The sequence below is a fragment of the Sinocyclocheilus grahami genome, unplaced genomic scaffold, assembly GCF_001515645.1.
Source record: "Sinocyclocheilus grahami isolate Dianchi unplaced genomic scaffold, SAMN03320097.WGS_v1.1 scaffold9.1, whole genome shotgun sequence".
Classification (NCBI taxonomy): domain Eukaryota; kingdom Metazoa; phylum Chordata; class Actinopteri; order Cypriniformes; family Cyprinidae; genus Sinocyclocheilus; species Sinocyclocheilus grahami.
In genome coordinates, this window is record NW_015505188.1 from 1,051,353 (window position 1) to 1,066,064 (window position 14,712).

Consider the following 14,712-nt stretch of genomic DNA (forward strand, 5'->3'; position numbering starts at 1 on the left):
GTCGTCACATGTGGTTGCCGCAAGCCCGCCCGATGCTCCTTCGTCGAATCCACCGGCCGCACCGTTCTCAAGCCCGCCCGACGCCGCTCACTCAAGTCGGCCTCCGCATACTCTAGGCCTCCGGCCTCCGCTCACTCAAGGTCGCGGTGTGCGACGCTTTTTCGTTGTGATAGCGAAACTACTTTGTTTGGCCTTCCAAAAGAGGACACGACTAGAAATCAGTGGTTAAGTTGTATTTACAACACTGTTCCAGAACAGTTTAAACCAAATATTCGGATGTGTCCAGCGCATTTTATGGAGGACTGTTTCCTGATCCTGGTAGAGTAGACTACAATGCCGGCTGTTCTGACTCACAGACTGTAAGTATGTTTTTATATTTAAAGAATTTGCCACTGACGATTCAAACACGAGTTTTTTGGGCAGTGTGGAGTAGCACTTGTTGTTTGTCATTTCTCTGATCAGAAATGCAGACATGGTTTTATGTTACACTCTGGCCGGACAGGGCATCACAATATGGTAAGGTAAGGGGCGTAACATTTCCGTCACAGCTTGAGCTATTCGGTCAATCACAACGCACTGGATAGCTGGGCAATCACAACACGCCTCGCTTTTCAGACCGATGAGCTTTGTAAAAATCGACACATTTCAGAAAGGCAGGGCATAGAGGAGAAATAATAATGTACATCATGTGGAAAATAATGTTTTTTTTACCTTAAACTGCACAAACACATTTCATTACACCAAATACACAAAATAATGTTCTTTTTAGCATCATCATATGACCCCTTTAAGGCAAGCTTTACAAAAAAAAAAACATCAGTGGTAATAAAAGATACAGCTAAATTACATCTAAAAAGACAATATTGTTTGTAGGTTAGATAAATAATGACTTGATTTTGCTTGGTGTAATTCGGTACACCGAAAGTTACCTCGGCAATTAATAAAGCACAATCTGTATTATGCTGTACGCACGCACAGATGTACACAGCAGGAAAATCTCTTGATTTTTTTTCATCAAGTGCTGTCAGACGAGAAGCAGCTTGCAGTAATTCAAATGCAACTAGGCCACCCATATTTAAGTATCTACTGCATCAATAACCAAAGGTCGAGTACCAGAATCAACCTAAAAACAGCAGCTAGTTAAGAGTATTGTCTGCACAAATTAGATATGTCCCATGTTTTGTTTTTCTATTTAATATTTTACTAAAAAAAAAACACTGATTCTCTTGCACCTTGAGTTACCACTGGTCTCTTATTAGATTAGAGGCCGTTTTCTTAAAGCAAGGCAACAAGAAATTAGTTTGCTGTGACTGTAGCGCCATCTGCTGTACCGTTATGTGAAGCAAACAAAATCAGCACCATCAGACCGTGGCATAATGAATGCTCTCTCTCAGAAAGATGTGTTCAGACTTCAATATAAAAGAACAATTATGCATTCCCGACTGTTCCCGAATACCATAAACCGTTTAATATTAAATAGTTCAGATAGGAATGAAGTTACAAGTAATTTGTTAGCCCCTTGGGTCAGCTAGCTATAAAAACTTTTAATTGGAGCTTATTCTCCAATGTACTCTGAGGTCGATTAACGCGGATACGCGTTTTGAGGCATCTTCTTGGCAGACACCGAAAACGTTTTAAATAGTCCACACACAGCCTTGCTATAACTTTATCCCATGGAAATTTAATGAGGACTGAGAATTTCTGAGAACATTTAGTTTTGGAAACCATTTGTAATGATTTGTGGAAATGCAGTACAGATAATGTGCAGTTGGGTAAACGCATTCATGTTGCTACTTTAGTCTGATAATCTCAAGTTATTTTAGAGCAAGTTATTTTGCAGAAGCCATTCTGAGAATGAAGTGTCAAAACTATTGATTTGTTAAAGCCAGCTAATCCTACATTTAACAGGTCAAGATAACCAGTGTCCATTTCACTGAAGTGCTTTCCAATGGAACATCTAATTGAGAAATGTGAAGGCTCATACAACACTTTAAGGGAAGACCATTTCTAAAGAGTCTGCTAGAAGACGTCAGAGCAAGCTCATTCAGCACAAACGGGAAATCACACAGTAGGATGTTTTACACATGTGCACTTTTATTGGAATTGAATTAGTCAGTGTACAGGTTGGCCCCACCAAATGTCTGGCACCGCCACGTTCCACACAGCTTTTACAATATGCCCAGGGGGAATGGAAACCTTTACATCTTGAATGGTAAAGCTTCGTTTTTTTGGAACAAAAGAAAAAGAAACAAAAACCCAAGATTTTAAGGCTGAAAGTACAAAAACCCAGACATTGTTTTGTTACATAATTTACATACAATACTACAATGTTAAGTATGCTCCCAATTACTGGGCAGCCTTCATAGAGGCAAATAAGTTTCAGAACAATGCATTTAACAAACATTTGGAATGACAAAAAAAAAAAAAAATTTGAGTCCTCAGATGCATTGGAGAACTTCGGGGATGCTTATTTGCCAAAAACCATTGCCGTCACCTTCACCGTTCCAGTTTTTAGATCCTGAGTCAAGCGCCAAAAATAACAAAAGCCATGCCAATGTTGTCGTTTGAAGTTTTTCTCTGCGCAGTTCGAGTCGGCGTGAAGTGGTAACAGTCCGCTTAGAAGCATTTGCGGTGGACGATGGATGGTCCAGACTCATCGTACTCCTGCTTGCTAATCCACATCTGCTGGAAGGTGGACAGGGAGGCCAGGATGGAACCTCCGATCCAGACAGAGTATTTACGCTCAGGTGGGGCAATAATCTGTAGAGAGAGATGAATTAGAAACATGCAGAGCTGCCACAAATGTTCAGTTATAGACTGATATGACGGGTAATAGTCATAGCTCAGAGCCTAGCTCACCTTGATTTTCATTGTGCTGGGGGCCAGGGATGTGATCTCTTTCTGCATCCTGTCAGCAATGCCAGGGTACATAGTGGTACCACCAGACAATACAGTGTTGGCATACAGGTCCTTACGGATGTCAACATCACACTTCATGATGGAGTTGAAGGTGGTCTCATGGATACCGCAAGACTCCATACCTGCAAAAGGAAGATGAATAGTTCACCCAAGTTCCTCAATGTTCTACAACTCCAATCTAGAAGTACACACACAGACCAGGTAGTGTTTGTCAGGATACCTACCCAAGAAGGATGGCTGGAACAGGGCCTCTGGGCACCTGAACCTCTCATTGCCAATGGTGATGACCTGTCCGTCAGGCAGCTCATAGCTCTTCTCCAGGGAGGAGGAGGAAGCAGCGGTGCCCATCTCCTGCTCAAAGTCAAGAGCCACATAGCAGAGCTTCTCCTTGATGTCACGGACAATTTCCCTCTCGGCTGTGGTGGTGAAGCTGTAGCCTCTCTCGGTCAGGATCTTCATGAGGTAGTCAGTCAGGTCACGGCCAGCCAAGTCCAGACGGAGGATGGCATGGGGCAGGGCGTAACCCTCGTAGATGGGCACAGTGTGGGTGACACCATCACCAGAGTCCATCACGATACCAGTGGTACGACCAGAGGCATACAGGGACAGCACAGCCTGGATGGCAACGTACATGGCGGGGGTGTTGAAGGTCTCGAACATGATCTGGAAAGAGAGCGTTTGAGAAGTTAGCTTGATGCTAAAAACAATTACAGCACACCATCCACACATCCATGCAGAGTTTAGTTGGAAATCCAGAGTAAAGAAACAAGTGTAGAAAGAATAAGAGTGTGGCAGAAAACTGCAAAACAGGCAGGCAAAGTATATAACCTGCTGCTTCCAGCAAAAGAGGAGAAACTCAGGAGCTCAGAGGACACAAAGCCTGGAGGAAGTGAATGAATGAACAGGAGAACTTAATGAGGTAACAGGACAGACTAAAGACTTCCACGCACCATTTTCTAGCCAAAAACCAACCTGTGTCATCTTTTCCCTGTTGGCCTTGGGGTTCAGGGGGGCCTCTGTGAGCAGAACGGGGTGCTCCTCTGGGGCAACACGCAGCTCGTTGTAGAAGGTGTGATGCCAGATCTTCTCCATATCATCCCAGTTGGTGACAATACCGTGCTCGATGGGGTACTTCAGGGTAAGGATACCTCTCTTGCTCTGAGCCTCATCACCAACGTAGCTGTCCTTCTGTCCCATACCAACCATGACACCCTGTAAAGAAAGAAAATCATGTTAAATTTAGAGCAACGACAAGCAACTAGAACAAAAATAAATTCTCATTATTGGGCAGCCTGAAATTAATCCCGTTTCTCACCTGATGTCTGGGGCGACCCACAATGGATGGGAAGACAGCACGGGGAGCATCATCTCCAGCGAATCCGGCTTTGCACATACCGGATCCGTTGTCAACAACCAGTGCGGCAATTTCATCATCCATGGCTGAACTGTAAGTGAATAAGAAAACCGGTTTAGAAGGGCACAGCGGTCAAGGACCACAACCTCAGTGAGCATGTGACCATGTGGAGTCAACTTCCTGTTTCGTGCTGCAATCTACAGTCTGACCGCTAGTGGGTGCTAGTGTGACAATGCGCGCCTCAGATACGCCAGACAAAAGGAAGTCCCTCTGCATTCTCTCATTATTACCATAAAAGGCAATGGTTTGAGCCGCTTTGCGGCTGCCGGCGGTGTGGCACTCAGCCAGAGACATAGGATTCAGTAAAAAGGAACGGATTTCGACATTCATCACGCCAGGGCCACTCCCTAAATTCTACACAAATTAAGTTCTACATCCGCGAGCCTTCCTCGCCTGGTATCAGTTACTCAACCCAATTTCAACGGGCGTCTGCCCAAAATAACTGCGTCACAGATCTGCAGTCACTTCAATAACTCACGAGCAGACGTCCCATTAAAGCAACCATCTTCCTCAGCTTATTCATATTATATAGCCTTTATTAGTTTTTTTTTTATCCTCCGACACCATAAACCACTATTTAAACCTAACCAGTACTTATCACCAATGATTAAAACCGACTAACGTTACCTTGCATTTAGTAACGCTTTAATAGTGAATAAAATACTTTAATAATCTTAATCAGCCTAAATGAAAGCCTGAAGGGCTGCACACTACGCTATAACACGCCATTTTTCCCTACAAGTGCTGAAAGCGAGCCAACAGACGTGTCTTTGATCACTTAACGTTAGACATCAAACGAGAGAATATTAGACTCGTCTGGTTAACGGCAGATGAATGCTGGTTAGCCGGCTAACGTTAGCTAAAGTAGGTCACACCCTGCTGCAGCACTGCCTGCATAGACAACGTCCCATGCCGGCTATCCATCAAGTGTGCAACGTGCCTCACTAGCATCTTTAAAACGGTAAAGTCATACTTATAGCTGCTAAATCATTGTTAACCAGAGCACATATTGAGGTTAAAAGGGTTGAAGACGTATTTCAACACCGGCCCATTCAATGTCGTGCCTACAACGCGTAAGTTAGTCATTTCCACCTGACATATCCAGTAGTTACAGTTATGAGAACACCGCAAGTATATATTAAAAAAAAACTACATAAAGAATAACTGGAGTTTTGAAGCAAAGTTCGCACGTAACTGAAAAACAAAAGCCCGGTAACTGAGCCTAATAACTTAATCTGGCTTTATTTAAACAGTCTAATTAAACGTTTGAATTGATATTACCGAGCTGAAAATACTTCAAAGGCTTAAATCAACTCACCTTAGGTTTGGGGGGGGTTTGTCGACTTTAGAGAATGGGTTACAAACAGATGATATTCCGCACTAGCTGCGTGTGGAGGGGTAAGTTAGTCATTTCCACCTGACATATCCAGTAGTTACAGTTATGAGAACACCGCAAGTATATATTAAAAAAACTACATAAAGAATAACTGGAGTTTTGAAGCAAAGTTCGCACGTAACTGAAAAACAAAAGCCCGGTAACTGAGCCTAATAACTTAATCTGGCTTTATTTAAACAGTCTAATTAAACGTTTGAATTGATATTACCGAGCTGAAAATACTTCAAAGGCTTAAATCAACTCACCTTAGGTTTGGGGGGGGTTTGTCGACTTTAGAGAATGGGTTACAAACAGATGATATTCCGCACTAGCTGCGTGTGGAGGAGCTCAAAGTGAGGCTGAAAGGTTGGGCGCGCTCTTTTATACCACGGCAGATGCCCGGCTCTAGCCATAAAAGGTAAACTTTCGGAGCTCTGCGCTCTGATTGGTCCAGCGTCACACACCCGGCTGTCGCGTGCACATTGCTACACTTGCTTCTTGCAACTTGAGAGTGAAAGAAGGGGAAGCTGGACTATTTGAAGAGCAAGGCCTAAGCGATTTTGATCAAAACTGCTGTTTTTATTTGCGAGGTTCAATACATTGTTTTCCGTATTTGCGTATTTTGTTGTGATAACGTCAATAAGGCTCTTTTCAGCCTTTCAAATAGCCTGTGCAAAGGTTACAAGTGCTAGTACTGGTCATAGTGGTGGAAACCTTCTTGATCCTGTGTTGTGTTTACAATCTAACACAGCAGCAGCTCTGTAGGTCATTTACCTATTCGCAATAATGCCGTAATACGTATCTGTGGTTATCTACCAAGTACTTCTCAATGCAAAATAGGGGTATTTTTAATTGAAATGAGGATAAGTGACATGACTGTATACTGTAGGAGCTACTAGCTGGTCTGAGTTTATTAGGTAAGTTAATGTTGTCAAAGAAAGTGTAGTGAAACCTGGAATGAATCGGGCTTGCGTTAGGGTTAGGTTGCCTACACAAAATTTACAGGAGTAATATTACTACATGCTTGGGTGTGTGCATGTTACGTGATGATGATAAAAGGAGTGATAGTAGTTGTTGATGGCTGTAAGTAGGCCTAACCCATGTTTATACAGTTGCAAGAGTATGTATATGAACCTTTGTATTTGCCATGGATTTCTGTTTACAAATCTTAAGTGTAGAGAAGCATGGTTGACAACAGACAATGCTTGTAAATAGCAAATTCAAAATCTCATTTTGCTCATTGTTAATCAGTGTATTTTTGTTTATCTGTTGTCCTTTTTGATAAAATTATGCAGAAGACAAGAGGGTTCACATACTTTTTCCTGCAACTGTATTAGACATGACGTTTACTGTTAGCATTCAAGCCTAGGTCTTGATCATTGAAATGCCTTCTTGTAGATGTTTCAAGGTTTCTCATTCAAAAATATATTACACATTATATATATCATCCATACAGACAAAATAACTTTGACATAAATTGTTGGGGAGATATATAATTATAATAAATCTTGAGAACATATTTTCTTTGTGAAGTGAAGGCATTCATGGTCAACTTCATTACATACAAATATTTCTGGCATATTTTATATAGTGCCACAGTTTGAATAATATATAAGGCTGTGCTTGAACAGCAGTGATGTCTGGAAGCTATGTGTGACTTTTTAATGTGTAACTTGGGAGTAACGCACATGGCCTTCAATGGCAGTTATAAACAAAAACAGCTGATTATGTCAAAATCTCTTGCTGATACCAAGGACAGTGGGATTTTGTGGCTTATATTATTTTTTTTCTTTTGTCTTCAATACATTTACAACATATTTAACAGGAAACATTTTTACATTTTGTGCACACGAGTTTCTCTGAAACTGAAGTTAAGTTATAGTTTAACAATGCACAACAAATATAACTACTTTTGTATTAAAATGTTAGATTCAGCAGTTAAACCATAGTTAAAGATGAGATATTTATTGAGAATATGCTTATATAATCCCAAAAGTAAGAAGGTCTAAAAGCTTTTTATCTACAAGCAGGACATATACTCATCAATAATGTCTCTTCCTCCCACCTCCCAGCATTTAAAAAAAAAAAGCCAAATGTCCATTCCCCCTCATAAACACACAAGTTGCTGTAAGATAAGCAAATAGTAACTATGCACCAAACTGTGATTTAATGTGATGTGACACGCATCTTGCAATGCAGTCAGTTTTTTACTTCGAACAACCATGCTTCTCTTTGTAACTTTTGTAGATTGGACTGGGGTCTTGTTACAGCAGATGTGCTTTTGTGAGTCCATAGTTCCCCTGAGGACCACCCTTCCCTGATAGCTGCCTGCCTTCCCTCACTTCAGAGTTCCCATTCTTCTCTAAATAAGGTACCATCCTAATGATCCTCAGCTTTGCCCTATGACATAAGACATCCAGATCAATACAATTTTGTTGTGGGCCGTCACCACGATAATGCCATTGTACTTCGGAGTGCTGAAGTTCTTATCTTGATTCTGATACCAAAGCTCTCCTAACACTTGCAACAAGATAAGAAACATAATTTTGAAGTTCTTTTCAAAGGACCACTTTCTGGGAGTGGGTTGTTTTTATGTTGCATTTAGAAGTTTGTTGTCTGGCAAGAAACTCACTTCCAGCAGTTCAACAATACACTATTCCAATCCCCAAACTAGACTTTTCTTTTGTTCTTCCGTGCTTTTAAGTGTTGAACAGAAACACTCTTCATCTTGAAACAAGCATTGAAGCAGAGCAGAAGACCACCATTGGTCCCCCACAAATAGCAGAAGGACCACCGATTGATTTTAGATTAACTTGTACTTGGTTGCTTGATGCTGTGTAAAGCCAGACACTCAAACTAGAAAGGAAGTCACATTTATACTTACAGCTGACCTCTTAGTCTAGAGATTGTGTTGTCCCCCCACTTTATGTCCCAAATGGATTAATATGCGCTCGTCCATCTCTTTTTATGCATGTAAACAAATTAGATACTTTTCTGACTCAAGTATTATGCAGCAATGTTTGATTTGAGATGCATCTATGACCAAATAGTGTTCAGAAGTGATTCTAAACAGAACTACTGCAGACAGAGAAATCTTTTGTATCTTGCAACAGGATTTGATACTGACCAAGAAGACAAACACTGTTCCTCATTTGTGTTCCTCAGCATAAGAGTTGTGACTGTGTCCTTTCTTACCATACCAAAGCTTCACTTCCTCTTTGCTGTAATAATTGGTAGAGGACCACAGGTCCCATTTATGGCTATCTGCATGTATACAGTTGTCAAACATATAGCTTTGCGTACCTGTTGAGTTTGGGTTTGTCACTGTTCATCATATAGTGCAGGGATAGGTCATGAAAAAAATATATTTCTGGTATTATGTACTCCCATGTCAACCCAACCCTGTATACCTTTATTTCTTTTGTGGAAGATATTTTTTTAAACTGTTTGTCTGTAAAATGATAGTCATTAGGGTCAAAACAGCAATTCTGTGGTCAAAAACAGTTTTTTCCACAAACGACAGAAAGTCATACAGGTTTGGGATTTCAAATTATTGGGTGAACTATCCTTTTAATGCTGCATTTGTTTTGGCACCTTCTTGTAATGTTTACATGATGCACTATAAGAACGTTCTACTCACTGACTGTAGTGAAGTGAAAATCAGATTATTTTACGGTCTTGGATCTTTGAATATCATTCAGGAAAATAAACAAAACTTTATTTAAGTCATGTTTATTTGAGCAGAGTTATTTTTTCCCCTAATATCCCGATAACCTGAATATGTCTGTTTTTGCAAACTTTCATCATATTCCGGATTAGAAAACCATAATGCAGCCAAAGGCAAATCATGAGAAATGATTAATGACTGCTTGACGACTCAATTGGGTCTTCGTTCTTTTATCGCATATGCTACATATGCTGTGTACAGTAAACAGAATTGATTAGTTCACCTGAGGCGTTTTGTTCATGAATGAAAGGAGGTTGCACATGTTTGGTCACACACAAAAAAAACAAAATCACTGTCGAGTCATATAAAAAATCATTCATGAGATTGACACATCACCCCACTTTGACTACTGCTAACGGGCTATTAATGAGATGTAAAATGTTACTGATTCCCTGTAATATACATTACTTATATTTACTGAATTTCTCCAGAGATTGCATAAAATACATTTACCATTTTAACATCTTTGCCATTATACTGGAATGTAGAATTAATGCATTTGGTTCCACTACTGTGTGGCCTGCAATTTTCCTCTCCAAATGCATTGGGATTTACCCAGAGCTGAGATGGTACTACCATATCGGTCAGTTTTTAGCAATATCTGCTTTTCTACCAGGACCCTAGGCCTGCTAATCTACCTTCCCACCATCTGTCTGCTCATGAGAGGAGGGCTGAGCAGGGATTGGCCCTGGAATGAGTCAGACGTGCATGTCCACACTCCAGACTCAGTCAGCCTTTAAACCAACATGGGAGAGATTACCGTGCCAAGCAGCATCACCTAAGCCTGCTACAGGAAGTCGAGTAATGCTAGCAGGAAAGAGGGCCTGCACCATATTAGAATTTTACAAATCAGAGAGCAGTTTCATCATTCATGACCTTTGGTCAAACATACACTTAATTCAAGATTGAAATGATCCTTGCAGAATATTTGCTTATGTCAGTTTCAGATCATCACTTCAGACCCTGAATAGCACATAAAAAATGTTAATGGCGTATACGTACCACTATTGCTCAGAGGGCTCCTTTTCAAAACCCTTCAGCCAATAACTTGTCCTCACAATTTGTTTTACGGAAATGAAATTATATTTCAAATTGGTGTTGTTGTGTTCTGTTGAATCTGGCAAGTAAAAAAAAAAAAAATTCTAATTTCCAAAAAAAATATCGTTGCGCAAGTTCAGCTCATGAAAACTCTAGTTTTTTTTTCCCCAGAAGAAATTGCCAGGTTAGTGTCTGCAAGTCATAACAGTCGTGTTGACTACACCGGAACCTTTATCTAAATATTGTAATGAAAGCTTGCTGTCATTTCGTCATTATCCTATTCATCAGACCTTTTATTCTCAAGAGTTTCAAATTAATGTCTCTTGTGTATGAAATATCTGCCATTCCTGAGTTATGTCTATGTGAAACTGATGAGGTGTGGCACTCTCAACATCTTTGGCTAGACTGACAGAGTTGTAATACGGCCCAGCTCTTGCATTAATATTGGCAGAGTTTGGGTCATTTGTGCAGAGTCTATGTTTGGGTCATTTGTGCACAAAACATACAGGTGCATCTCAATAAATTAGAATGTCGTGGAAAAGTTAATTTATTTCAGTAATTCAACTCAAATTGTGAAACTTGTGTATTAAATAAATTCAATGCACACAGACTGAAGTAGTTTAAGTCTTTGGTTCTTTTAATTGTGATGATTTTGGCTCACATTTAACAAAAACCCACAAAAAAATGAAATATCTCCCTTTGGAGTGGACTTTGAGATTTGTAACTTTCTTTATCTTTTTTATGCCCAAACATACACACTACACACTGACTAAAATTAAAAAAGTGAAAAAGCATAATAGACACAGATTTTTCTTTACTTTGAGTTTCAACAGATTCAAATCTGACCCAGGCAAGTAAATATGCTCATTGAAATATAGCTTCTTCCTTAAAGATTCAAATTACACAGTGTGAAAACCAAAGGCCATTGTTAGTTGCCAAATAAGGGAATGATCTACGCATGTCTTACAGGAAGTGAATTTTTAAGGGATGTCATTTCATCTGCAAGTTTGCACAGGAAATCACATTCAAATATTCTGGTGTGGGAGAGAGCCTAGCCAACTCAGGAATGTACAGCTGAGTAGTACATACTTAGTGTTTTCCATCATGCCATGCAATTCACGCCTCACTCTCAATGATGTGTAAAAGACAACATTACAGCACACAAACAGGTTTTTTTAGTTTGTAAACAGCTGCCCACCTCATCTGAGAACTATATTACTTTTAGCAGAATTGGTCAAGAGCTTATAAAGACCATGTTTATTGTCAAATTGTATTGTCTGATTTTTTATTAATATAATTCCCTCTACCAGAAGGCATTTTATCTATTTGTTCAGTTGTATTATATGTACATCTCATTTCATCAGTCACTAATGTAAAGCTGAAAAAAATAATCATTTTGTGACTTAGCTTAAAAGTTGAAAAACTTCTTTTTGTAACCTTTTGCCACAGTCCTTGCAAGTCTTTTGCCCTTTTTTCAGTGATTTGAGATGCCCTGACTGTGCATTGCGAAAGAAATAAACAAGTCCTTTCTTGTAGAGCAATTTGACACCCTATTGGCTCAGGTGTGGCACAAAGCTCAGAATAATACCCAACGGAAAGAATTGCTTTTGTAAATGTGCAAAATTATACATTTTATGTACATTTAACAGTGTAATATAATATCATTTACATTTACTTTTTTGTAAAAGTTAAATATTTTCATACATATATAGGCCTGTCAAACTATGTATGACATTTGAGCGTGATAGAAACCCTTGACATCACCAGATATGTGAAGAATTTACATGCAGAGAGATAAGATACAATATAACAAGAACTTCTGCTTGACTTGTGCTGCATTTTCTTCTAACTTTGTCTGCAAAAGGATTCTTCATATTTATTTCCTCAAGGGCTTTTACTGTAGACGGTTTGTGCACTTTGGCTGTGTTAGGCCTCGCCCTCTGGTCGATGTAACAGCAACCGCCATAAAAGGAAATCTTTAAGTGTGTCACATGGTAACAATGTCAAGAATTCAAGGCCCTTGTCACATGGGACTTTCTCCTGGAAATCAGATTGAAACTTCTTGGCCTAATGAATGAAGCAGCTCTTGGTCAGAGATGCTGGGGAGTTTTAATTAAACAAAGACGATTTTTACTTCTGGTTTGCTGCAGTTTCAAACTGCACAATGTGAGTCTCTTTCCTTCACACATGCTTGCATATTCAAGTATTTTATGTAAATTCAACCTTCACAATATACAGAAACGTTTCTGATATTTGTTTATAGTATTTCCTTTAGGTTACAGTTGGATTTCTGTTGTGTTTATTTGAGTTAAAGCAACAGTGTTCCTCATTCATTTCTTTAGTGAAAAAAATTAAGGTTTACCTCCAATCTGCCTCACTATGAGTAAGAAGGAAGTGGTTTTAAATAATGACAGCGAGGTCATATCCATATATAGTCAGCCTTGGCAAGGCAACGATGACTGATGATGTCTCAACTTTAGATAGCTGATTTCATCTCTCTGTGTTTTGCTATGTCTATCAACATCAATCACTCACATTGAACTTTCACACACACACTAACGCTTGACAAAATCCAGTAAGCCCAGATAGACTATCAACAGTCTCTTGTTCTTTTTGAACATCTCTCTCACTTTTTCTCTTAATCTACCACTCCCAAACACGCACACGTTCTCATACTCTCATGCTCAGCCCCTCCTTGCAGTGTTTAAAACAGCAAACAATTACTAGTACGAGAGCTGTTGGGTGGGGCTTAGCTTTATCTCCAACTTCTCAGCCTCCATATATGGAGAGGACTAGCAGGTAGTGATTGCCAAACTTAGTCATCAAAGCATGCGTCTCATTCATTGCACACTCAGCTTGTGTTTCGCTTGGGCTCTGAAGACGTGCGACTCTTGCCATGTAAGCACTGACTTCTTTCTGATTTCCATTTTTCTTCACAAATTCCATTACATAATATGCTAATGGATATTCAGCGGCTGAGATCTTTAAAGGAGTTTGGGGTCACTTCCTTCAGCTGGATTTGCAAGGGGAAATGGCATTGTGCTGTAGCAGAACCATATATCTTCGGAATTGACTTGTGGATGTGGCCACAGCAGCTTTTCCTTTGGTTTATGAGGTGGTAAATTCCTCTCGGCAGATTGTTATATGTTGATTATTGACTGATCCTGTGTCATGTTTAAGATTGAGAGACACAAAAGATTTATGCTCTCCCTTTGAGTAAGAAAACAAAAGTAAGTGACCACATTTGTCAATAAAGATCCAGTCTGAATTATGCTTAGATCTCAGTATGTTCATTGTCCAGTGCCACAACTGTTCTTTAGAGAGGAAAATTATACACTGTGCCCATGACTCTTGACTCAAAAGTTTTGTTAGGGTGGGTATGGTTGAGCCCATATGCGTGGTAATCATCAACTTGACCTTATGGGATGAAACAGTGGTTTTCGGGTGAGTGCTTGCCCATGTCAAAGCCTGCTTTCATGGAGGCACAGCAAGACGTTCTCTGAGCACCACTAGAATTACTTGCAGCACTTATGTAACTAAATCTTACTGGCTCATGGAAAGCTGACCCTGATGACCCTGTAATTAAGAGTTAAGCCCTTGTATCAGTCAACAGCCACTCAAATGTGCATTAACTATTCAATGTAACTATTCAAAGTGTACAGAATTTAGAAACATCTTGGGAAATGTATATTTAAGTATATTTTGTATATATTATGTATATTTTATTTTAAGTGTTTTTTTTTTTAAATCACACGTAGCTGGCCAAAAGAACATAAGAAGAATACCTTCATGGATCCAAAAATAAGATCTATTTTTTGAAGCCCCCCAAAGGTGACTAAACTGTGTTTAAAAACAGACTGAAAGTGAGAACTATAGTTCATGACATCCCTCAGTGCAGGCGTTCCCAACATACAGAATGTATGTCAGGAATAACATGCTACAACATGTTACATAATGCACGTTTTGCACAGCTGGAAGACCCAGGCCTGTTAATCATGTAATGAGGCAGCAAAGTGAATATAAAGGCTGCTGATATTTAGAAAGCTTTAAAATTCACTTGCAATTCAGGAATCGTGCATTCAAGTGAGGACTTTAAGCCTACTTATTTGATTCACGTCATTCAGGATTTAATGCTATTAATTATTCACATTCAGACTTAAAGCTGAATCTTACATATTGTGACCTACTTTTTGACTGTAACACAACCAGATTTTTACACGCCTTCTCTGTTAAGCATGG

The 14,712-nt window shown here is 39.6% G+C and overlaps 1 protein-coding gene across 2 annotated transcripts; it reads right to left on the bottom strand.

The window, feature by feature from the left end:
• Nucleotides 1-2,069: 2,069 nt before the first annotated feature.
• Nucleotides 2,070-6,055, bottom strand: LOC107591725 (actin, cytoplasmic 1). Of its 2 annotated transcripts, none has more exons than XM_016280968.1 (6): nt 5,975-6,055; nt 4,235-4,364; nt 3,892-4,131; nt 3,144-3,582; nt 2,860-3,041; nt 2,070-2,760 (listed from the first exon to the last, which is right to left on the bottom strand). In XM_016280968.1, the coding sequence occupies exons 2-6, from the start codon at nt 4,355-4,357 to the stop codon at nt 2,617-2,619; spliced, it is 1,128 nt and encodes a 375-aa protein (XP_016136454.1). In that variant the 5' UTR covers nt 4,358-4,364; nt 5,975-6,055; the 3' UTR covers nt 2,070-2,616. The 2 variants fall into 2 exon arrangements, with proteins under 2 accessions (XP_016136454.1, XP_016136449.1); XM_016280963.1 differs by lacking the exon at nt 5,975-6,055 and adding an exon at nt 5,652-5,750.
• Nucleotides 6,056-14,712: the final 8,657 nt, after the last annotated feature.